Consider the following 25268-nt stretch of genomic DNA (forward strand, 5'->3'; position numbering starts at 1 on the left):
GCTGAGCTTGAACTAATAGAAGTGGAAATAAAACAGCTGATCTTTGCTTGCACACCACAAAGAAGACTCAACGGTGGTAGGAGGCAGCGTGTTGGAAGGCATTCTTGTGAAGATCGGTTTCTTTTCAAAGCGAAAGGAATATTGAGAGAGCAAGCGAGCCATCTGTGGAAACATGGGTGACTGGAAGATCTGATTAGGTTTAGAAAACAAGTCTTTGCACAGTTCGCTCTCTCCAACTTGGGATCGTTAAATAGACTTCTGGCCCAATGCTAATCTGAGACATTTTGGGCATGCACCAGATGTTGATGCAGAAACATGTCTGAAGATAAGTGAGGTATTAATACTTTTATGCTGACATGAATATTGAACAGCTTCTTAACACGCTGAATAAAAGGACATCTGAAAGTCCCCTCGCTACCCACAATGCGTGCGTTCCGGAAATGCAATCGGTGAGGATTTTTCTCTGCTGCTTGAACGGAGCGGAGACAGAGAGCAGCCGGGAGATACGTGCTGACTGTAGGATCCGTGTAACGCGGTTTTGTCAGAAATTTATAGTGAGTTAATGGCTTGTGTGGATTCTGATGAAAAGATGTTGGTAGACACAAATAACCCAGACAAATAAGCATTCAATTTCAGGACTTATTTTTATATATCTGTAATTGAAATTAGTTAAAGTAATAGACGAGCAATTTGTTCATCTTTTTTCATTTGAACTAGACCCCTCCCCCATCTCTCTCTCTCTCTCTCTCTCTCTCTCTCTCTCTCTCTCTCACACACACACACACACACACACACACACACACACACACACACACACACACGACAGTTGGTGGTTACTGATAGATTTATGACATGTTAGGCCAGGAAAACAGGAACAAAAGTCAGAATAGAGGATTTAAAGAAATTTCTGGCTTTGATCTATGTAAGTTTCTGCGTTGGATGGTTTCAAATAATTTTGGCTAACGACTACAAATGTGAGATATGTAATTGGTGGGAGGGGAACAAAAACAATGTAAGCAGAGTCTGAATTCCAATTATTGTCAATGGTTTGACATCAATGTGGGGAAACAGTTGAAATGTAGACATCCTTGCATTACTAATGTTTACGTAGAAGGGGGGATGGTGAAGCGTTGTCTCACCTACTGCGGTCAGGCAACAGGGGGGAGCAGTGAGGGGCAGTGAAAAAGAGCAAGACACTCTGTGAGAGGAATTGGCAGGTAACTGGCAGTGGGCTGAGACAGGGACAATTGTGAGGGTGGGGCCCCCGCCAGGCAGTGTTTTCCTTTGTTGTACATAGAGTTACTATGAGTCAGATGGACACCATGTTACCTGAAGACGACAATAGCAACAACTTCCGTGTAAATGGTGCTCCAATTCATTGAATCAAAGAATTAAATTTTATTAGTAATATTGCCAACGTGTATGTGTCTGTGTGTGCGTATGTGTGTTCACGCATAGGAAATAGAACCCCGCGTAGGGTAATGGAGCTGAATTTAAGTGCCCATCCTGTAATCAGAATTGTCCTTTTCTAAATCTATTGATTTAATCTCCCCTACTCACCTAGAAAATGGGGACAATTGGTGTGGCTTTGGCTGTCCCCACCTTCATGTAGCTTGCGCTGCTCTGAGATCAGCAAGCGTGTGTGTTCTTTGTCAAGAACAAGAATAGATGGCTAGCTCAGTGTCGATTGATTTGATCAAGATCTTAGTTTTTCTCATTTTCGTTGTATTTTTCCCCGCATGCTTTTTAGATTGTTATACTTTAAAAGGGGGTGTGGCATGATTGGTAAGCCTTCCTGTAATGTTTATTACCTGGATTTTGCCTTTGAGGCTCACATGCAGGCCAATAGTAGGACAAGAGTTTGAGGTTCTTCAAAAAATAATTACAGCTTCTTTCTTTTTAATCTGCTTTATTCTGCTTCTATTTAAACCATCACTGAATGGATTCCTGTATTGTTGAATGTGAACTTCACTGTTTCATTGGGGCTTAATATGCTGTGCGTTAGGGTATTGCATCATCTTTATTGGGGGACTCTTCGCCCTCAGATCAGGTTATAAAAGTAGGGGTTCTGTCAAGTGGTGCTTCCCACGGGAACGTGTTACAGCCATCCTGGGTTTACGAATGCTCACCATGCAGCTACTGCCCTTTCCTATTACTCAGACCTTTCCTATTATTAACACATTATGTAGGACACCAGGAAGATAGCCGTTGAAATCCATCTGTTAAATTCATTTTGTCCCTTAATAAAATGCTAAGGGTTAAAGGCGACTATCACTAATAATCTACTCTCACTAAGTGTCTTGTATTTGAACTTGAAGTAAATCCTTGGTAAGTATTTTTATCAGAGTTGTCCATGTTGGAAGAATCGATTTTGGAGATAGGAAGTCGTATTTTGTGTTTGTATTTCCAGAAAGGTGACCGGTAACTGCATCAGCTTTAAAGAGCCATAATGTATACCAGTGTCTTCGTTTGAACAAAACCCAAGGAAAAACTCGGGGGACATTAATCTCATTGTGGTCTATTTTGACTTTTCTTAAATCTTATTTCCAAATTTTTTTTTTTGCCTTAGAGTTTTCTTTGATCTAGGAGATGAGGGAAAGTTATACATCTTAGCAGGTTCTGTTTCTTTGTTTTTCTGAGTTGGGGACCACTGCGCTTTAGAAGAACTGGTGAATGAGACTTTAATCAATTCAAACTGCCTATAGAGTAGAGAATGTTTGGCATATGAACCCTTGCATATATTTAGGATTGTGTCCTTTTAACAAGTAATAAAAGTGTGCAGAGTGAAACATATGCTTACCCTAGGCCATAAAGCAAAGTGAGGTTCTGGCATTTTCCAGGTCAGTTCCGTCAGTGTGCATGGCTGAGCTGGATAGCGCAGCCATCCCAGTTGGACCCCTCTGCCTGCCTAGCAGTCAGATCTGTTTGACCTGGTGACACGACGGTCAGAAAAATGGACGTCGACCCTTCATTGATTTCTGTTTATTTGGTTTCGTTAAGAGAACGTAGACTTCACATTTTTGGATGTCTACATTTCTTTACAAGCTGAGTATTTAGAGAAGAAATCTTGGTTAGCATTGTGTCTGACACATTTAGTATGATTCAACACCTAGCAAAGTTTTCTTTGTCAGATAGCTGTTGTACTGACCATTTCCAGTCAGCAGATTATCATCCGGAGTGTTTATTGCCTCTGAGGCTACTGGTAGTGCGTCTCCATCCACGTGCATCGGTTGGGAACACAGATCTGTAAGTAGTGCCTACGTCGAGACACTTGGCAGATTAGCTCCCCCCTGTTTTCTGATTTCTTTCCTGGAGTCCAGTTGTCAGAATCATAGCTTTCTTGATTTCTTGCTAAGAATAGCCTAAGCGTGGAGGTGTGACATGCATCCCCAGAATATCAGAAAATCCTTATTTTTAACTTGAAGTAAAAAGTGAAATTTGTTTTGCTTTATTTCCAATTTGATCCACACTCTTCTCCGATATTCGCTTACCTAATCCAAATTACACGTATCTTCTCCTTTTTCCTCCCAATTTTGAATTCACTTCCAATCATAACTAACACTTGCTAAGTGTTTTTTTATTATGTGTTGATGTGGATCTGCGTGCTCTCTCGTGATTAATCGGCTTTCATAAACCTCATTGAAGCAGACACTCTCATTATGCCCATTTACAGTACCACTAGGAAACTGAGACTTACAGGAGCCTCACGGACCTGCCGAAGATCACAGAGTTGAGCAGAAGGAAATAGGTTGTCCCGTGGTGACTCTCAGCCTCTCCAGAGTTTGTGGCAAATAGGAAAGAAAGGAATAATAGATAATAGACCAATGTATGGAATGAAGAGAAGATAGTAGACTAGTCAGTTAGTCGGGGCTCTTGCATGCATACTAAGTGAATCACATCGAATAGGGGGATATCATTGTTTTCTCTGATGGTCATCTAGTTCCCATCATGAAATGCTACTTTGTTGGCATTGATCTGGATTGTAATTGAAATCATTGACATTCCCATTACTTTTGAAGATTTGTCATTTAAAAAACACTGCTATTTGATAGTTATTGAACGAGGGGTGAATTTTATATCAATCAAGACGAGTGCACAGTTTTATCCTCAAATTCAGGGACTTTCCACCCATGCATTTGATTTAGTTCCTGTTCCGCTCAGTGAGAGGGCTTTGTTTTAAAAACTTAAGATTTATTAAATAGACTGAGAGGTTCCTTCTGCTCCGTGAGTTATTCAGCACAATTTCCCCTGGCTTTCCTCCAAAGATTAAAGGTTGAGGAGATGTACCCAGGCCCCCTTTCTGTGTAATTGAAGTTTTACCCGCTGCCCATGAGCCAGCAAGTGTAGAAATGGGTGTCGAGACAGACAGATCTGTCTGCCTTTAGCTTGTCCAGTCGCTGCACGTCGCAGCCCGGAGTAGCAGCATCTCTTTCTCTGTATCCTGAACGTAAGTGGAGTGTGGTCCAGTGCGTGTTTGGGGAATTCAAAGAGCATCTACTTGAGTAGCATTTCTCTTAGTTTTTAGATGAACTGTTGACATACGATTAAAGAACACCTGAATTCTTTCATTTGACTGGTCACATATTTGGGAATCTTACAATAAACCGTTGTTTGCTTTAAGACCTGTTTTTCCAGATGAAGAGTAGCTCCACCTAGGTATTCCACAGACACCTCAAAGTCAACATACGTTGTTAACTCCTTCCCTCAAATGACCATTTTTTGTCGACTCTAATCTCTGCTTCCAAATTCAAATCCCCATCTGGTTTGAAATCTCAGCTAACCTGGGCTTCTTTCTAATATGTATCTCATTGTTCCACCCCCTCTCCTTTCACCCCCTCCACCCCCACTGTTAACTTAGTGGATGGCTTTTAGCACAGTGGTTTGTTTTGTGGGAGAAAGAGAAGGTGGCGTTCTGTTTCTGCAAAGATTGCAGCCTTGGAAACCCCAGGGGAGGTCCTTTGTCTCTCATGCATGGTCACTATCAGCTAGATTATGGCTTCTCCCCCGCTCCCCACTTTCCTCCTTTCTCTTCTCCCCTCCCTTGCCTCTCCCCCTTTTCTACTTCTCCTCCTTTTTATTATTTTTATTCCTATCTTTCACCTTTAATGCTTCCTTCCCTCCTTTCCTTCCATTTCTTACGTCACTCCTTCCTTCTTTCCTTGAGATTTCCCCCCTCCCAATTATTACATAAATTCAACGTCCTGGTCTTTCTGGATGTTATAGAGAGTGCGGGTCCACCTTCTACTAATTTGCATAATTGAATCCCAAGACCCGCTGACGAGGCGTTACTTTTCCAACTTATCCCTCACTATCACTTAGAGGGGCATACATCAAACCACGCCCCTCAAGGTCAAGCCCTTTGAATCCCCCAGCTCCTTCAAGGGAGAAAGATGAGGCTGTCAGCTCCAGTTAAGGTTTAAAATCTCAGAAACCAAAAGAGGCGGTTTGAATTTGTCCGATTGGTAGCAACTCCCAGTTGTTTTATGTTCCAGATGCTCGACCAGTGGTTCTCAACCTGTGGGTCACGGCCCCTTTGGGGGTTGAACGACCTTTTCTCAGGAGTCGCCCCATTCATAACAGTAGCAAAATGACAGGAAGTAGCAATGGAAATCATTTTATGCTTTGGGGGTCACCCCAACATGAGGAACCGTATTTATTGAAGGGTGGCGGCATTAGGAAGGTTGAGAACCACTGTTCTAGAGGGAATAATGGAGAGATAAAACGCTAGTGTGTGCGTGGAGGAAATCACGCATACATAGCCGGGATCATATTGTAGCCCATTCCATTTGAAATCCAGCTTTTCCTGACGAGAGCGTCGAACACTACTTCACCCTCATTTTTATTTTTTTGTTTGCTCATTTCACCCCCTTCCCCACATGAACTACTTTTCTGTGATCACTACCTTGAGGTTCCTGTCCAGTGCTCACTCATCTGCCCACAGTTCACGGACACCTCCTCCCAGAAGCCCTGCCCGATCTGTCACTCTGGGTGTGGTGCTCTCCTCTTGGCCGGTGCATCGCTGCGAAAGCACAGATTCTACCGACCTTGCTGTCTCTTGTGAGCTTTGTGCTGTGCTCTGAACCGCAGGCCTGGGGACTTGCGAGCTGTGTCACTTCCTAGCCTCAGTGGTTGGTGCACAGTGTAGGTAGGTGTGCGCGCCCAGCTTAAGTGAAGCTTGTCATGTTCAGTGATTGGGCGCTCCGTGCTCCCGCTGAGGTCCCTTCAGAACGCACATGCAGTTTTGATGTGCTTTCATTAAGAGGCAGTGACCGGGTCGGGCCCCTGCGGGAGAGGGGAGCGGTGGCTAATGCGCTCAGCCTTCTCACCCACTGGCACTGCCCTGGTTGTTTTGTTTTCTGTTTTCTCGTTCAAAGGCTGTCTTCTAAATTGCAGGGATGAACTTTTAGATTGATTAGTGTTTTCTCAGCCCAAATGTCAGGTGACCAATGAGACATTCGTTCAGACCTATGCTGCATAGAAGTTGCAATCTAGCGTGGGCTCCACTGTGGATGATTCTAATCCGAACGGCAGTGTACAGGTGCATCGTGAAGAACATCCCTTTACAGTTGACTCGCTGCTCCCTCAAAGTCAGCTGGTCCGCTCTCCTGGTTCCAGAGGTGATCAGGGTTGCCTGGAGCTGGGACAGGGACCCAGGAAGGGTGGAGCTGGAGCCAGAGACACAGGTGATGGCCTTGACTTGGATTCCTTATCAAAGCTTTTAAACACAAAGTATGTCCTTCGGCTTCATTCTCTCTCCCGCGATGTTTTTGACACCCGATGCAGTGCAGAAGCATTCCATCTGCGGAGTTACACATTTATTCCTAATGATAGTTATTTTCTACCAAGATTGACCTTTTTAGATTTCTTCAAGTTATTTGAAACGTCAATAAAATTGAGCAGTGATTTTCAACAAGTTAAGCTTTTTTTTTAAAAAACATTTTGCTTTTTTGACTATCAGCCCCTAACCTCGAGTCCTCTTAAATTAGCAGTTTGTAATCATTTCTGTTGATATCAATTTCAGCACTTGAAAACGAACCACATCGGAGGAAAACCTCGTTTTCCCTTCGAACAAACTTTCTGTTACATTGAAAGTAGCACATGGGCTAAAGTGGCGTTTTAAGAGGTTTGAGGGTTTAAATTTTTTTTAAAAATAAAATGTTTTCCTCTGACCCATTCTTTTAGATTTTATTGTCATTAGCTTTGTGCTCTGTAGGAGGCAAAGAATAATTTGCGGTTAAAGAACTTGAAAAGGATCCTTTTCTCAATGTTTACCTTGTTCATCCAAGTGATTTTGCAAAATCACATGTAAATAAATAAATTAGGAATGAAAGCCATGAAAAATAACACATATGAGGAACAGTTTGAAAAACTGGTACTCAGATCATACCACTCAGTCCATGAAAACCGATGTAAAACACGCTCTTTGATTCTGCAGTAGTGGTTCTTCTTTTTTTTTTTTCTATTGAACTCTGATTCACAAGCAAAGAACTGCATTGCCACCTGCTTTGGGAGGAAGGACACACTTGGGGCTCTTTTTGGTGGGGAAGAAGACCATCCATGTCAGGTAGGGCTTGTTGGAACGAGGCCAGGGAAATAGAAAGCCTCATCTTTCTCCTGAGAAGTAGCCGGTAATTTCAAACTGCCGACCTCGTGGATCGCAGCCTAAGTTGTAACCGCTATGGCACCAGAGCTTCTCTGCTTGCTTCTGAAGAGGACTTCTTTCTTCAGTCAGAGAGAGCTAGAAAATGAAGCCTTAGCTCGGTAGCAGCAGAGCCCTTTGATTATAGCAAGCTCTACTGCAGCGGTGCTCAACCTTCCTCATGCCGCGACCCTTGCATACAGTTCCTCATGTTGAGGTGACCGCCCCCAACCATAACTTTATTTTTGTTGCTACTTCATAACTGTCATTTTGCTGCTGTTAGGAATCAGGCGACCCCTGTGAAAGGGTTGTTCAGCCCCCAAAGGGGTTTGCGACCCACAGGTTGAAAACCGCTGCTCTGCTGGGAGTGACAAGTTTATGAGTTTATGTCACTTAGCGACTTTGCCACTTTCCCTTTCTGTAGTCTGTTCATCCCATTGTCGGGTGGAATTAAATAGCAATCCCACCCGTGTAAATCATATTGTAGAGGGTGCTCATTCCCACTATGGTAGCACCAGCTGCACGCGGCTATTTATTACAAGAAATCCATTTTACGAATCTACTACACAAAAGGAAATGACGTAAGACAATCAGCTCTTCAGTGGCGCTATGTCTCATCGCTGTGGCTGTTGGAGAAGACGGCGCGAGAGCATTCCGAGGGAGTCCCAGACCCCTGCCTTCCCTCCACCCACCCATTCGGCCTCTGATAGGTGAGGTAATGAAGCAAGGTTGCTTACATTCATTTAGTTGAGGAAGCAGAGTCGCCACGTGCAATGACGTGCATTTCCCATGGAATTTAGCTTTGGAACGTCCCTTGGAAGTACATGGTGGAAGCGAAGATAAATACAGATGGAAAAAGAAAAGATTCGTATGTGCAGTTTGGGCTATTCAAGTGTAAGTATCTTGAAGGCAGAGATGTGGTTTAGTTTGTTCTCAGGTGTATGTCTGTGCACGTTACAGGGCCTGGCACAAGTTAACTCCTCAGTAGTTGCTAATTACATGAATGAATACATGTCACTTGGGGCCGAAGCAGAATTTGTGGTTTAATATCCATCTTAAAGCGTGGATGCCCATATCAAAGGAACTGCTGGATTAATGAGCTTATAATTAAAGTTCTGGTTAGCCAAAAGAAGAATGATTGGAAGCTGTACTCTTTATACTACTGATGATCTATCTCTATCTCTCTTTCGTTACAACTAGGAGGGGAACCTTTTTTTTTTATTTTCCTGCTTCTTGCTACATTCACCCATTTCAAAATTTGGAAATCATTCTCAGAATGCGTAGGCACGATCTCCTGGTAATTCACTTCAATGAAATGTTGCTGCAAACACTTATTTTGCATTGCGCTTCTCGCTGTGTGCGTCCATGTGTTTGGGGTGCATACACATTTCACCTAGGACAGGATCATTTGAATGAATATCTGTGGGTCATGAAAATAGAATATGCATGGTTAATAGTCAGATGTACTTTCCCTGAAACAATTACCTTATGTTTTACTTTACAGTGGCTTAAAATGATCCACATCAGTTGTGTGTTTCTCACTGACGTGTACATCAAGCATCATAGAAAGGATAAAAATGGCTTTGGATGTTTCTCTGTGGGGCAAAAACAAAACCTAGGGACACGTGGCAGCCACCAGCCCTAAGGACCCAAAGCAATTTTCTGTGGCCGTTCAACGAATCAATTCCTAAACACAATGCTTGTTGGCTCTTTTTTATGCGAGACCCTTGCTGGTTATGGACATTCTTAGTCTGGGTTTTCAGACTCTCAAAGTTGTTTTCAAATACTGGAGGAGGTGGCGTGATGCTTAGTAATAACTTAAATGAATTTCAAAATCTTATGTAGAGGGGCTTTCTTAGAAATATTCACGCTCCTTCTTTGATTCTTTTGGTGTGGACAGAGAACACGAGGCCTGATGATTGCAAAAGCAGAGAAATAGTGGTGATGTGTCATGGTTGCTCAGGAATCCCCGGTCTACAAGCAGAAGTTCAACACATATTTTATTTTGGAAGCTTAGCAACCTGAAACCATGCGGTAGCTAGACAGAGCAAATTTATGTCTCTGGATTTTGCACAGTTGCTGGCTTTGCCCAGTGGATAAGAATGTGATGATTCTGAATCTGCCGTCCTTGAGGCAAGATAGGTTTCTGAGCTGGTGGGGTCACACTGAAACGTTGAGTTCATGGAAGTTAAGTTTTCTTCTCCCTTCTAGCCAATTAGGAAACAGATGTAGTCATGTCACTGTGGTATTCATGCCATGCCGATGCAGGTTTTAGTAGCTGTGGTCACATACGTGTTCAGGTAGAATGGCAGTTTAACTGTCCTTGAGTGGTATGGCGTTGACATCTCTCACTCAAGGGATTGATGGCCAAGGTTGATACTTGGGAAGGCATCCCAGTTTTCACGTCTGGCTAGATGATGCTCAGCTCCTGTCAGACTGCAATCTGTGTGCTTGGTGTGGTGGATGGAGACACGTCTTAAGTGAAACCCTCTCATCCTTCAATTAAAGGTTGCTGGAGACCTTCATAAATTATCATCTTAATGTACAGTACATGCTGAGTTCTTTATGTGTTAATGCATAGTTCCTAGTACTATAGTACTGGAAATAAATTTAGAGCTTTTCCAAATTGAGGAAGCCGTTGACCAGAGAGGTTAAGTAACTTGATTAAGGTCACACCTCTCTTTAAGTGGCAGAAGGAAGACGTCAATCTCCATCTTCTACAATAGAAGTGCAAACACATTTCTCAGTGCATTAAAGGAATATTATTTGCATTTCAAGTAGGGCCTTTAAAATGGTTTTTGTGACGCCTGAGACTTTTCTCATGAAGTGATTAGGATATGAGCAGTGATCACACGTGTCATTTTTGAGCAGCTGTTGAAGAAGGCAGAACATGATTATGCCACTTGCTTAATGTATTACATCTGGTTGCTGGGAAAGTTTGAAAAAAATCTCTGATAGTTGCTCCCTCTTGGCAGCGTTTCAGCTAAAATCCCTACTTAAAGTCATGCATTGTGGCAGCTGATCTGTACGACCCATTGAGGTGCCTGCTGGAGTTGGGATATTATATAAAAGGACCTTTTAAAGGTCTTCATAACCCTGTCTTAGCTTCTGAGTGCTCTCTTAATAGCAAATCAAGTGAGTGGTCTCCTACACAGAAATTTGTTCTCTCGCAGTTTAGAAGACTTGAAGTTGAAATTCAGAGAGCCTACTATAAGGGAAGGAGCCTCAGTGGTGTAGTGGTTACGTGTTGGGCTGAGATCCTCATGGTTGGCAGTTCAAAACCACCAGCAGCTTCAAGGGAGGGAGTTGTGCAAACCCACAGGGGTCACGGAGTCAGCATGGGCTGGATGGCAGTGAGGTGGGAGTTTCAGGTACTCTGGGATAAGCTTACCTCTTCTGTCAGCTACGGGGCAAGGGCCTTCCGGTCTGCTGTAGTGTCGTGCGTACCTTCCCCTCCATTGGAGTTTCCATCTGTTTCTCTGCACCTAACTGCTCCTCATGGGTCTCAGAGGTGAGTGGTTTAAACTTCACATGCACTGAGAAGGTCTCACTCACTTAACAAACAAAATCTTATTCCCAGATGTGGTTACATCCACAGAGAGGGGTTAGGGTCTACAAGCCATATTTGGGGCCCGGGGAAGGACACAATTTAATACGTAACACTCCACTACTATGTGATTTCCAAGTAGGGGACAGCAAGGCTGTAGTGATTTTCACAGTGTTTCTTTCATCTGTTCCTTTGGACATCCGCATCAGCCCCCTCACCGCAGGGCCTGGGCCCTTTGTCATGAGAAAGAGCCTTAGTCACCTAAGACTCTGGATGTTTTCCTCTTTGTGTTTCTCCTAGAATGGCCGACGTATGAAACTGGCCAGACGGGTTCCCGTTCATCAAGTTTTCCTGTCCGTTCAATTCCATTTGTCCTTTGAGTTTACTTGTGGTTGCTCGGGCTTCAGTGGTCGCACGCTCTGTGTGGTCATCTCAGCACCTGTCTTTTTACCCAGTGGACACAAGAACTCAGATTTGCCAGCAGCCTTGCTGCTATCCAAACTGAATCCAAGAGCTCCTTGGGGGACGTCTGCCCGGAGTGATCTGGGAGCACCTGAGTCCGGGTCTGGCAGCCAGCACGTCCGCGTGCTGAACAGAAAGCCCATGAGGGCTGGCTGCTTCCACCAGAATGAGAGTCGAGGGAAGAGATGGTCAAACCTACTCAGTTGAAACTAATTGTCTCCTCTGATAACGAATATGACATTAAATATCTTGAATGAGTTACACGTTATTTCGGCCTACCATGTTTGACGTAATGGGTCTCTCTCCCCAAGGGTAACTGGAGCAATGAGGAGTGAGTTTATTTGCTTCTGATTACTCAGGTGATTTCCAAATCATCTACTTTGCTATTGTGTTTTTTGGATGTGGACTAGGTGGACCGATCACACAGCCCACCTCCTCTTCCCAGTCCCTCCCTCGGGAAGTCACAGATGAATGACACGAGAGTAACATGCATCTCTTCTGCACTAGGTCACTTCCGGTGGAACATTCATTGGCATCGGCCGGAAAACACCGGATTGCCAAGGAAATACTAAGTACTTCCGCTGCAAATTCTGCAACTTCACATACATGGGCCGCTCTTCCACCGAACTAGAGCAGCACTTCCTGCAGACTCACCCCAACAAAACCAAGGCCTCCCTCCCCTCCTCCGAGGGTGGGAAACCCACGGAGAAAAACTCCAGCAAAGCCCTCCCTGCGCTTCGATCCGGTGATTCTGCAGACTTGGGAAAGTGGCCCGACAAGATCACGGTCAAGGCGGGGGATGACACGCCCGTTGGCTACTCAGTGCCCATCAAGCCCCTCGATTCCTCCAGACAAAACGGTACCGATGCCACCAGTTACTACTGGTGTAAATTTTGTAGTTTCAGCTGCGAGTCGTCGAGCCCCGTGAAGCTGCTAGAGCATCACGGCAAGCAGCACGGAGGCGCGCAGGCAGGCAGCCTGCATCCGGAATTGAACGATAAGCTCTCCAGGGGCTCTGTCATCAACCAGAATGACCTAGCCAAAAGCGCAGACGGGGAGTCGGGACCCAAGGCAGACAAGGGCTCTAGCGGAACTAAAAAGAAGGATTTTTCCAGCAAGGGAGCCGAGGATAACATGGTAACAAGCTACAACTGTCAGTTCTGTGACTTTCGCTATTCTAAAAGCCACGGCCCCGACGTGATTGTGGTGGGGCCGCTGCTCCGCCACTATCAGCAACTCCATAACATTCACAAGTGTACCATTAAGCACTGTCCCTTCTGTCCCCGAGGCCTGTGCAGCCCAGAAAAGCACGTTGGAGAGATTACCTACCCGTTTGCTTGTCGAAAAAGTAATTGTTCCCACTGTGCGCTCTTGCTTTTGCACCTGTCTCCCGGAGCAGCTGGCGGCTCGCGAGTGAGGCACCAGTGCCACCTGTGCCCGTTCTCCACGCCGGACGTCGACGTGCTCCTCCTGCATTACGAGAGCGCGCACGGGTCGCACGCATCGGACGTCAAACAAGAGGCGAATCCCCTGCCCGCGTCAGATGCGCAGCAGGCCGTCAAGGAGAGCAAAGAACACACGTGTACCAAATGTGATTTTATTACCCAGGTGGAGGACGAGATTTCCCGACACTACAGGTGAGCCATCCTAGGGGGCGGGGGTGCGAATGGAGCCAGTGATGTGGAGGCAGAAGGATGCCAGGGATGAGATCAGGGGCGCAACAAAAGCACAGGAAAGACCCTGAAACTTCATGGCATCTTTAGATGCGTGATGGATCACCACCGACTACTATGTGGGTACTTACTTCAGACCTTTTGCTGTTAGGTTCCCCACCTGTCGTGTACTCCCCCGTGGTGGAGTGCGTTTTCGAATTTGCAGTCATGCCGATGTGGCTAAAGAGTTCCGAGACTCACCACCAGCCATGTGTTTGTCCCTGGGGAGTGAGACTCCACAGCCCTAACTGGTGGCGGCGGCACAGCTCTGAGACCGAAGCCACCCCTCTCATGTCATAGTGTCGGCCACTTCCAAGTGGACATCAGGCTGGTTTTTCTTTTCAAATGAGCTTGGAACTCCTAGCTTTGAGTAGCTGCCCAGCATCCTTGTTTCACATCTGAACAATAATCTGAAGGTGAGTACTCTTATGTTGGTTAACATTGGATTTTCTGCACACTCACTTTTTCAAGTCTAAGAAAGCACTTACCATACACACTCGTGTATAACCAAGTTTTTAGCACATTTTAATGCAGTTTTGTGGTAAAATTAGGTGCCTCGGCTGATATTCAGGCTGGTTTATACTTGAGTATATACAGTAAGCTATTGTAGACTCATTGGGGGGCTTATTTTTGACCTCCTCCTTTCACCCTTTTTAATAAACCTCCACTTTCTCAGACAAAGCCTGCCTGTTTTCTAGAGTTGAATTTAGGATGCACACCGTCATTTCATTGTGGCGACCATTGCTTACGTAAATAAGTCATTGCAAAGTCACACGTTTGCCAGGTATTGAAGACACAAGAGAAATGAGACAGACATGCCAGGGCCCTCGCGGAACAACAAGTTAATGAAGTCAAACTGAACAGATCATTACGAGAGGGCTGCGTGTCATCAAAAATGAAGGCCGTCGTGGTGCATCTGATGACAACACAGCTTAATCTGGTGGATTAGGAAACGCCTCCCTGAGCGAGGCACATTGAACCCGAGCCTGGTGTTCTAACAACGGGCTACAGAGTGCTCCCACATTACTTGGTGCTTTCTTGTTAATATGACTCTGGGAATCAAAGTAAATTGCTGTCTCATGTTAAAGCGATTTTCTAGATGTAGAGTCAATATACACGGAGCCCCGATGGCACAATGGGCAAGCATTTGGCTGCTAACCGAAAGATTCATGGTTGAGACCCACAGCTGCTCTTTGGTAGAAAGATGTGTTGGTGTGCCTTTGTAAAGATTTGGTAACTGGGGTGCAGGGGACATCAGTATCTAGCTTAAAAGTCAGATGTCAGTTTTCCTGCCCATATATATATATTACACATGCCCCCAGTCTCTGTAAAATTGTGTTAGTGAGAGGGTGTGTGTGTATGTGCTGTGAGTCGCCGGCAAGGAAGCTGTTCATGCCCAACAACGGCTAATGATGTTAGATGCTAATTTGAAGGGTACCCTAATGTTCACAGTGAATCAAAATGTTCAGAAAACACTGGCTTGAGATTTACACTGTTTAATTTATAAGGTCAGCCCCAGGAAAGACACAGTCCTGCGATCAAATATGTGTTCACACTTGGAGTGTTTCTGGCTCCTCGGATGTCAGCTGCATGTTAATTTATCTCTGGGGCTAGCAGACATCGATTTTCCCTAAGCTCTCAAGGCTTCAGTGTGTGAGCATGTACATATTGTACATGTTCATTTGTTAGACGATGTAAAAATTAGATAACCCTTTTTGTTTTCAGAGCCAGTTCCCTTTTTAACATGAGAAAAGTAGCAACACAGTCACACACACACACACACACACACACACACACAACACATACACACGAATTCTGAGATACCTGTCTACCGGATCACTTAGACAAATGACTTTTCTGGAGAAAGCTGAGGCCATTGCTTAAGAACCTGTCTGTTAAAATAAACTTTCAGCATCTTTGGGGCAAACAAAACATCCACCCCCACCCCCACCCCAAGAAATAGAACTTCGTGTCAGAATATTGCTAAATAGCTTCAGCATTTAGCAAATATTTCATAACGAAGTAAGTTCCAGAGGGAAGAGACTGTTCTAGCTTTGAGTCACCACTGTCTTGGAGGAATACGACCAACATGTGCCTTAGAAGTGGCGGAGGTCAAACTTCATCTCCCTCACTTTGCACATCTTATCAGGAGGGACCAATCCTTAGAGTAAAGACATGCTTGGTAAAGTTGAAGACCAGCAAAAAAAAAAGAGGAAATGCGTCAGTGAGATGGATTGACCCAGTGGCTGTAACAGTGGGCTCCAAACTAGCTGTTACTGGGAGGACTGGGCAGGGCAGGGCAGGGTTTCCTTCTGTCCTACACGAGGTTGCTGTGAATTGGAGCCACTCAGCAGTATCAGAGGAGACCGTGCACCTGTAGGGTTGATAGATGCTCAGTGAATATTTCTATGTAAATAAAATTCTTGTTGAGCATTTTAGTGTACTGAAGGTATGTTCTAAGCTTAGATCTACAAAGTAAATTACCTTGTGATCTTTGACCCTTACGTGGTCTTAAAACATATCTCTTTAGAGGTTCACATGCATTGAAACTTTTTGAAACACCTGGGGATTGACAGCAAATGATCATTATTTGTACCTTTTAAAATTTCACCACCTTTCATCACATTTGTTGAAAAGGTGAACAGCATTGTTCTGAGTGTATTAAAATCGCCCGTTTCTTATTCTTAAGAACTAATGAAATTTTGATGATCTTTGAGCCTTTAAGGTGCTGAGTCATTTCTCTTTGATCTCTGTTGAAGTTCTTGGAGAAATATTTGATATTTGAAGACACACCATTTCAGGGAAGGTAGTTTGGTAGGCAGCAAATTGAAACTCGGCTGAAAGCTGCCCAGCAATGGAGTCCCCGGGGCGACCGAGGAACCGTTCCTGCGGAGGTTTGTGGGGATCTGCTCTCAGAGCGGTTCCTCAAATCGTGAAGGGAGAGCAGGAGGACAAGACTTCTGCAGTCCAGCCGCATCTGTCTCGTTACATTTATGACTGTTCTTGCGGCTAACGTCCACCCTCATTTTGTTTTATAACTATGGAATATTCCTGATCTCGGAGTGCTTTATGTGCCAGGCTTCCAGGACAGTAACTTTGAACATAAACGGAGAATTTTGCAAATGTGAACTCATGTAGCAGTAAGAAATAACTAAAACTGGGGAGTTGATTTAGAGCGGTGGGTGGAAAAGCTCAGGGAGAGGCCCTTCCATGAAAATGTTTCTTAAGAACCAAGTTTAAGTTGAGTCAACCCTTAGTGACTGCGACCAAGGGGTCGGTTCTCTTTTGCTAATGCTTTATTCTTACCTGCTGTACATGTAGGTCACATATTATTATATTCCATGCATACAATTGTCCCCTAGCTCATGACATGGTGGAATTATTCCACTCAGGAAATTGCTTCTGGGAGTCCATTTAAAGAAATCCTTTAATTAGACACTATGTACATTCTTTAATAGATTGCTGCACTCCTCATTAAAAAAAAATTCAGTGTCTAATTTGTTTCTGTTGTAAGTTGCATGGCGATCTTCTTACAGAACCACTATCATATGTAAAACCTACTATTTAATGCCTTACTCAATTTCCACAAATTAAACGCAATTTCTAAAGCGCTCCTTCCCTTCTCGTCAATCATGAGCTAACCTCAGACCAGGGAGAAGTGAACGGCAAACAGGTAGTGACGTGAGGTCGTACTGGGGGCAAATATGAATGTGATTGCTGCAACTGAACTGGGGCTTAAACTTGGCGTTCCTGGGAACTGGGCACTGGAAGGTTCTCTCCCTGGCACTTGTCAAAGGAAAACCAATACTCTCCATTGGATAGCAGGCTAATTTGGTCTCCATGGCCTCCATGAAGGAAGATAACTTTAAAATAAGTATAATCACAGAAGCGAATACGTCAGCACTTGCGAAATCTGTAGAAAGGGCAATTAATAAGTTTAGAAAAGCAACAATTACAGAAGAGACAACAATAAACTAGTCATACATAGTGAATGTTTCAAGAATTAAGCAGAGCAAACAACAAGAGGCTAGAAATATGTAAGGAAATTAAAGAAACAGCAATTTTTGAATAGGAAAGCACAATTGTTTAAGCTTAAACTGTATTGAAAAGTTTGAATAAAATGAGAAAATTCTAGAGAATTGGGTTAGTCAGAAGTTAGATTTGAAGACATTATTCAGAATGTGCAAGAGCTGGAGAAGATGGGACAAGGTAGAGGTGAGCAGTGAACTGTGAAGTTGTTCTAAAACATGTCTGATCAGTGTCCCCTTGCACAAGAATAGAGAGACTGAAGAACAAGCAATCGCTATTTAAAGAAACATGTCTGATGATTTTCCAGAACTGATGAAAGGCACAGATACAAAAAATATAGCATGTACTAAGCACAAAGAATACAAATCTATTCAGTTATAGGCACTGTTATTGTAATAACAGTAAATAATGCCCACACTTTATTACTCTCAGATTTTAAGACAAAAAAATATAGGAGAGAAGGATTTGTAATAATAAGAATTTTAGTTCATCAGGAAGTGAGAAAACAGGTATAAATACATAATATTTCATTATAAATATGCAGAGCAAAAATTGATAATATAGTGAAATCCAATCAATTACAATCAAGTGGGGCATTTTGAGAATGCTCCTTGTATATAAAGATCAAGTAGGCAAAAATAATATTAAAAATAAGGCTGGACTAACGAATTAACAACCTTGATTTAATGGGAATGTATAAAGTATGCACCTAACCGTTAGAAAAAAAAGCATGGAATGTTGATAAAAATTGGCACATGAAGCAGAAAATAATTCAGATTTTAGAAACTTCAGAATCACAAGGAGTGGCCCGTGCAGGAAAGTGAGATGGTAGTCTCAAGAAAGACCAGAGAGGCACTTATGGCAAATGCGAGCAAGGTCGCTGTACTCATCTCAGTAAACGCAGACTGCCAGACAAAGAGCACTGCGAGTGGGGGTGCAATTAGTCCATGAGGATTTTAGAAGGTGAATTTGGTAAATCCCGGCAGTATGAGATGCTCATATCCCCATGCCCGTGTAGTGCCTCTCTGCAGGGGAAATGAGTGTGCTGGGGATGGCGTGCGGCAATGGCCGGCATCAGTGATTCTTTGGTAAGAGCAAGAAAAACAAAACAAAACCGACCAAAAGCAAAAACAACCAGAAATGAGTATCTATTGATCCATTTGAGATTGATTGAATAAAATGTAGAATTTTCACACAATGGAATTTTAGCAGTAATGAATTTGAACAAATAACGGTTAAATATAACATAGACGAAGCTCACAAACAGAATTTTTGTAAACAAACATATTTGCAGCCAAATGTCTTTTATGTAAGTTCAAAAATGAAACAAACGATAGATATCTACAGGTGTACTCATCAGCTACAGGACTACAGAACGTGTGTCTGGAAGAAAAATAAGACTTTCTACTCCCATGCCCACGTTTACAGTCTCAGAAACCCGCAGGGGCAGTTCTACTCTGTCCTGCAGGCGGCTGTGAGTCGGAATTGTCTCAATAGAAGTGAGTTTTGAGGTGTGTGTGTGTGTGTGTGTGTGTGAGAGAAGGAAACTTGGTAGCACAGCATGGCCATTAAGTGCTTGCCATCCGACAAAAGATCCCGTGGCATCTGGAGGAAAGACCTGGTGATCTATTTACATAAAAATTACAATATAAAACAAAGCCTTTTGGCGAAGTTCTAGTTTCCATGCATCAGAATTGACTTGCACACAACAATCCTGTGTGTGTGTGCGTTTATGTGTGTGAGGGTACTTCAAAATAGTTTGTAGCAAAATTCCATTGTCTTTCAATTCGGTTTTTCCACTAACTTTTGGAAGCCGCCCTCTCTTACACAAATCTACTGATGGTTCTAGAAGGATATTGCACACGCTGTTCAAGATTGTGCACATTCTGGACTTTGCAGTCACTAGGATTTGAAAGAATGGACTCGGAGGGGCGTACTTTACATGGTCATGTTCCAGTTTTCTTTTTGTTTCAAAAACCTAGCTATGACATATATTTTGGTGTGTCATTAAATTACATGATACACTATAAAATATGAAAATGAGGAATTTGTTCACATTAGTGTTCATGTGCAGTAAATATATAAACCAATGCACAATATTATTGAAGACCAATAATGCGATTATTACCTAGCTGTAAGTATTAAGTGTTTTTTTTCTTGGCCAGAATGTGAAAATAGGCATGCATTTTTATGGCATATGTGATGACCATCACCTGTACCCTAGGAGAGTTATGAATATATTTTTAAACAATGTTGGTATCTTGCAGAAAACTCTATAAACTCTGGCTGCAGGAAATAACAGTGACAATCGTAGGTGTAGGTGGTTAAATGAATGAGCTACTGCTCATTCTCAATCTTAGAATAGCTATGTGAAAGAACATGGACTGGACGCTGCTAATTCTGAAGAATACATTTGTGGGGTAAGCACTTAATTATGAACACATCTGAGAAACAAACAAACCCCCAAAATCAAGTACACATTGCATTAGTACAGAGTTTCTAGAAGGTTCCATGCTGTTTCCAATAATATCTAATAAATCAGTTACTTGGACTACTTTGAAATGGACTTAATAGTTCAAGTTGAACCCCCCCCCCCCATATTCCTACAGAAAGAGACCTACAGTAAGCTCTTAGGTGCGTCAGGGAAACTGCACCATTGTATTACCTCTCTTTCGTATGAAGAGTTCTTGTGGTACTCTAGGTAAGTGCTCAACTGCTAACCAAAGATTGCTGATATGAATTCAACAGCTGCTCCCTGGGAGAAAGATAGGGCTGTCTGTTCTCCCAGAGAGCGTTGGTGTGAGGTGTCAAGTTGGTTCCAGCTCATAGGGTCCCTCTGTCCAACACAGAGCAATGCACCAGCCTCACAGTTCCTAAGTTGGAGCCTATGTCGAAGCCGGAAGATGTCAGTCATGTTGTCGTTGACCTTCCTCCTCGACATTGCTTCTCTGTTTCCCCAAGCAAGATGTCCTCTCCAGACAATATGTCCCAAAATGTTCAGTCTCACCGTCTTTGCTTCTAAGGACTGTTGTGGCTGTACGTCTTCCAAGACTGGTCTGTCTGTTCTTTTGGCACTCCATCATATTTTCATTCTTTACCAAGACAGTAGTTCAAATGCATCGATTCTCCTCAGTCTTCTTTATTCAGGGTCCAACTTTCACATGCATATGAGGGGATTGAAAATACCCTGGCTTGGCTCAGGTACACCTTAGCCCTCAAATTAATACCCTTGCTTTTCAACACGTTAGCGAGGCATTGAGCAGCAGATTGAGTGAAGACGATGATGGGAGAGAGTATGTCTTTGGGAACCTTCGTTGGCCGGCTCCACTGTGTCCTGGAGAGTCTGGAGGAGTTGGAATCAACTTGGATGGCAATGATTTTGATTTTTTGTTTGCCTTTTTATAGGTGTTACAGCTTTTAGAATTTTCATATTTAATAATCAAAGCTAGTGATTCAACATCAGATAATGTTTTCTATAAGACACCTGTTGACTTAGAATAACAAGGATTTTAAACATGATTTCCAATTCATCTTATTTTTAAGCTACTTCCCAATGCTTGCTGCTTTTATGTTATGAAAAGACATATATCATTTTTGAGCATTTGGAAAGGACATCTTTTTAAAGGAACCATAAATTGATATTTATCATATATTGCATCAGTTCTTTTTTCTTTTACTACTCGAAAATAGAAATATTACCCCCCGGGAAAGAATGGACTCAAATGAGTGAATATTAATATTATTTCAGCATAAAGATGTGTAGGACAATGGACTCAACAGAATTCCACATACTCAGCATTTCAGTTTCCCTTAGTTTATGCCGGCGGCTTCTATCCACTTAATAAAAGCTATCTAAGTACTACACATACTCTGACAAAACCTGTTTTTTTATTGGGCAAAAATTGTTTTTATCTTTTAAAAGCTTGATTGGATTATTCACCCACAGTTTCCTTTGTTGATTTTGCCCCCTGAATATTCGCTTTGCTTGCTGTTTCTCCACCATTCGGTAGGTCTCGCCACTTCAAGAGCCACACAGAGTGGACTTTCCTGCCCATGAAATAGCTAGGAAGAGTGACTAATGTTGAGATTTCAGAGCCACCGAAAACTATACTTAATTTTAATCGTCTTCATTCCCCCTTTTCCTTGATAATCAATTTGTAGGCGTTTGAACCAAAGAGGACTTTCAAAGTCTAATGGTGATTTCTTTGGTCACTGTGGGGATCCCTTTAGTCATCGGAAAGTGCAGGCGAGGTGACTGAAGAAGTACATGCACAGAAAAGTGAACTTCTCAAATCACGGCACAAGTCTCTGGCAGTTGTCCTTTAGAAAAGAGGAAAACAGAGTGTCACTCAGAGCAGTACTTAACGTCTACTGTGTGGGATGCTTCATTACGAAAATAGAAGTAGAAATATTATTAGAGTAAACTAGAGGGGTGAACGAGTAGCGTCTTTAGTTGGTGTGTTAGAAAGTGCTCCTCAACCTCTGAGAAATGAGACAAGCACTTTATCATAATCTCCACTAATGAAGGAGATGCAGCTATTGGGGTCACTGCCACCGTGCCCTGAAATACAGATGGATCTGAAATAAGTGCTGCTTTAGAAGCTCAAGAAGATTCTAGAAAGTAGGTCAAGAAATAGAATAGCTGTTCTCACAGAAATTGTTAAGTCACTGGGATTAAGTACCATTCTGCCTTTTTAGCAACTTGATGTACTTTTGCCTGGAGACAAGGGATGATTTAGCTCTTTCATCAGAGTTACGTAACCAGTATCCCCCAAATAGCACACGGGACAAAGTGAGATTTTATGTAAGTATGTCTCCCGTGTGGCATGGGACATACTTTCAGTAAGCAATCATTTCTGAGGTCTGAAATCCACATTTTATTGATTTCCTTCTACTTTATGTTTGTGTTTCTTATGCTAGGTACACAGCTAGTCTCTTGTGCTAGGGAGACCAAAAAATAATAGCCTTTCCTCTGAGGTGGTAAGTCTGTGTTTGCTCTTTGGTTAGGAAAGAGATAGAGGAGGTACCAGTAACGCACAGCATTTTTTGGTTAGTCTCCTCCAAGTGAGGTTATCGTAAACTAGCCAGAAGTTCTCCGGGTTTTAAATAATGAGGTTTTATACAGAGAGTGACTCAAAATATGCCACCTATTAAAATACGTGTACCTTTCACATTTTAATCTATTGCTGTATGACTTCACGTATTACATCCATCTTCTGAACATCCTTTAGTTACTTAGCAGGTAGAGCTTAATGAATGTTCTGGAGGGATATCGAGACAAATGAGCTTTGCTCTTGACATTACACTATAGTTGGGGGAAAAAAAGATGTTTAGCGCTTGAGTTTAACAAACTGACCATGTATGGAGACATCTCAAAAAGATGACAACGTTTCAGAGTAGCCCACACATGCTAAGCTCCTTCTTGGATTGAGTCTTTTGCAAACTCTTTCAGCAATGAGCGGGGGTGGGGGCGGGGGTAAGTGGGTCTTAATGAATCCTGTAAACCCTGCTGAGACCTGAGGTTTTTTTTTTATATGTTAACACTGATAAAATGAAATGCATTTAGCAGATTTGAGAGTCCAGCACTGTAATTGCACAATGGCTCAGTGACTCAATTTTTATTCTTGAGTAATGCATCCCATACCTAGGCTTGAGATAGTGCAGCTTTGTTTTTGATGGGCCTGTTGGTGTGTTGGCATCTTGTTAAGGATCACGGAGCGGATGGCATATGGCAGAGCAAACCCTCCTCTCTCAGGAGCAACGTAGGTGAGGTTCTTACATCTGTTTCCAAACTTGAGAAAAGAATCATGGAAAATATTTAAAATAATCCACTGTGCTCTCTCTATTATGCGAATTAACTTATTTCTGCCTCAGCTTCTTGGTTTGTGGACATGGGGGTGGGCATAAGTAAAAACATCCGTTTTGTAGCTACTGTGGGAAGATAGGCTATATCAGAACTATGTCTAATGGGTACTGGGAGGGCAATTCTCAAAATTATCACCGAGAGATCTACTGGGGTTTGGAGTCATGGTTGATGGTTTCATTTGTACAATATTCACTGATCCAGCTGTTCTTTTTGATTCTCTGAGGTGGGTGATTTAAGAGGGAAATGGTGATGTTCAGCCTAAAGCATTCATTTGGGAAAGCTCTACAAAGAGATGAGTCTATAGGCTAAGGCCATTTCATGATCATGCATCCCCATCCGAGAACTATTCTGACCATTGTTGAGTGATCCCGGCAGCTTCCAACATGGTCTGAGGACCAAGGCCTCAGCATCATCGGAGATCTTCTCAGACAAGCGTGATTCATCCACTTGGATGGTGGATTGTTAAAAGATTAATAAGAGCCCCCCACACCCAATGAAATGATTAATAAAAAAATAAAAATTTAAAAAAATGCAGAATGTAGGACCTCATTCCGGCACTCACATGCAGAATCCTCACAGGATCACCATGAGTCCTCTCTGCACAGTGAACTTGGGAAGCACTGCTTGAGGTGTTGGCATGCATCACTGAATCATTTGTACTTCTGTGGAGCAATGCTTCCTTCAGTTGTTTTGTGTCATTCGTGTAGGATTGATACCGTAGGGAGAATGGGGTCCTTCCATTCTACAGGGCACATTTCCGCTGCTGCTCCCAGTATGGTATTCAGTGCTCTCGATTAGAGCAGGTTAGGATGTCACTGCTCACCTGCCAGTCTTCACTCTTCTTCATTCAGACCCATCGTCTTGCCTGCATTTGAATACAGTGTTGGGAGGTAGGGGATGTCGGTTTTAGTTGTTTCATTTAATTGCTGTAGAGTCATGATCTGTCTGGTAATATGATTCATACATGCCAGTCTTTCTGTATCAGTGTCAGCTGAGGACTTTGCTCAGAACTCATATTAAAAAAAAATCACATTCTCAGATTACTCCCCGGGGATCCTGGATCAGTAGGCCTAGGAGGAGGCTTTGTAATCTACCTGGCTAAGGAGTCCTTCCCGCTGCAGTGCTGCACGCAGCCTGTTTGGTAAACCATTGCTGTCGGCAGTCTCTGTTCTGTTAGGTTTCCTCTGCCTTCCGCGTTTTCATTTTCTATATTGTCAATCATACCTTTTATTATTTTTCTGTGTGTGTACACAACTAAAACATCATCTAGAAAAAGAAGCCATTGATCTCAGAGAGGAGCCCTGTATCCTTTACTGGCTGTTGACTAACATGAACGAGTTATTATGTCTCCGTTTCACTCTCTGTAAAAAGGGGCGTGTACTCAGTGGGATGTGAGATCATATGAGTGGACGCTTTGAACTCTTCAAAAGAAAAGGCGTGTGAATTGAGCTTGTTATTACAACCCTCTTTTAATATCCTTCCTGTTAAATTGTCTTTTCCTTTTTGCAGTAAAATCTGGTTCTCAATGAAAGCTTCTCTCTGGAATGTCTACTGCCCTTCCCCCACTTGTGTTTGACACCCACCCCGCTGTCCTGTGCCATCTGGTGCTTTTCCAGCACCTGTCCCACGGGCGATTCTGTTGAGGTCATTCACATCAAGGGCTCCTCTGTTGGGCAGATCCGAGCAGCTCTTGCTGAGACTTGTCAGGAGCCAGGGAGTTGTCCACTGGGACAGGGATTTCAAACTAGAAAGTTTATAAGAGAGAGACACCTAGTCTCCTGGGATGAACTCACTGTTTGGTCTGGAGACCCCAGGGCCTTGTATATTTGAAGAAAGTATGAGTCAGCCTGGATAGAGGTGGATGCCTTGGCCTCTGTTTGTCAAAGGGCTAGAATTGGCTGATGGACACTTCTGGATTGCAGGTTAAGTAGATATTGAAACTCCAAAAACTTAAGGAAACCTAAGATGTGTTTCTAATTTTAAAAAGTATTCTTCCTAGTAATATACTAAAGC

At 43.0% G+C, this 25268-nt stretch overlaps 1 protein-coding gene across 4 annotated transcripts in view; it reads left to right on the plus strand.

Annotated features, from left to right (window-relative positions):
* TRPS1 (transcriptional repressor GATA binding 1) overlaps positions 1-25268 on the plus strand; it is a 260400-nt gene that overhangs the window by 51219 nt on the left and 183913 nt on the right. For all 4 annotated transcript variants that reach the window (XM_075549346.1, XM_075549349.1, XM_075549348.1 and 1 more), the window contains one exon: positions 12156-13285. In XM_075549346.1, the coding sequence (XP_075405461.1) occupies positions 12156-13285 (1130 nt within the window). The remainder of the gene's footprint in view (positions 1-12155; positions 13286-25268) is intronic.

Source organism: Tenrec ecaudatus, chromosome 5 (assembly GCF_050624435.1).
Source record: "Tenrec ecaudatus isolate mTenEca1 chromosome 5, mTenEca1.hap1, whole genome shotgun sequence".
Classification (NCBI taxonomy): Eukaryota; Metazoa; Chordata; class Mammalia; order Afrosoricida; family Tenrecidae; genus Tenrec; species Tenrec ecaudatus.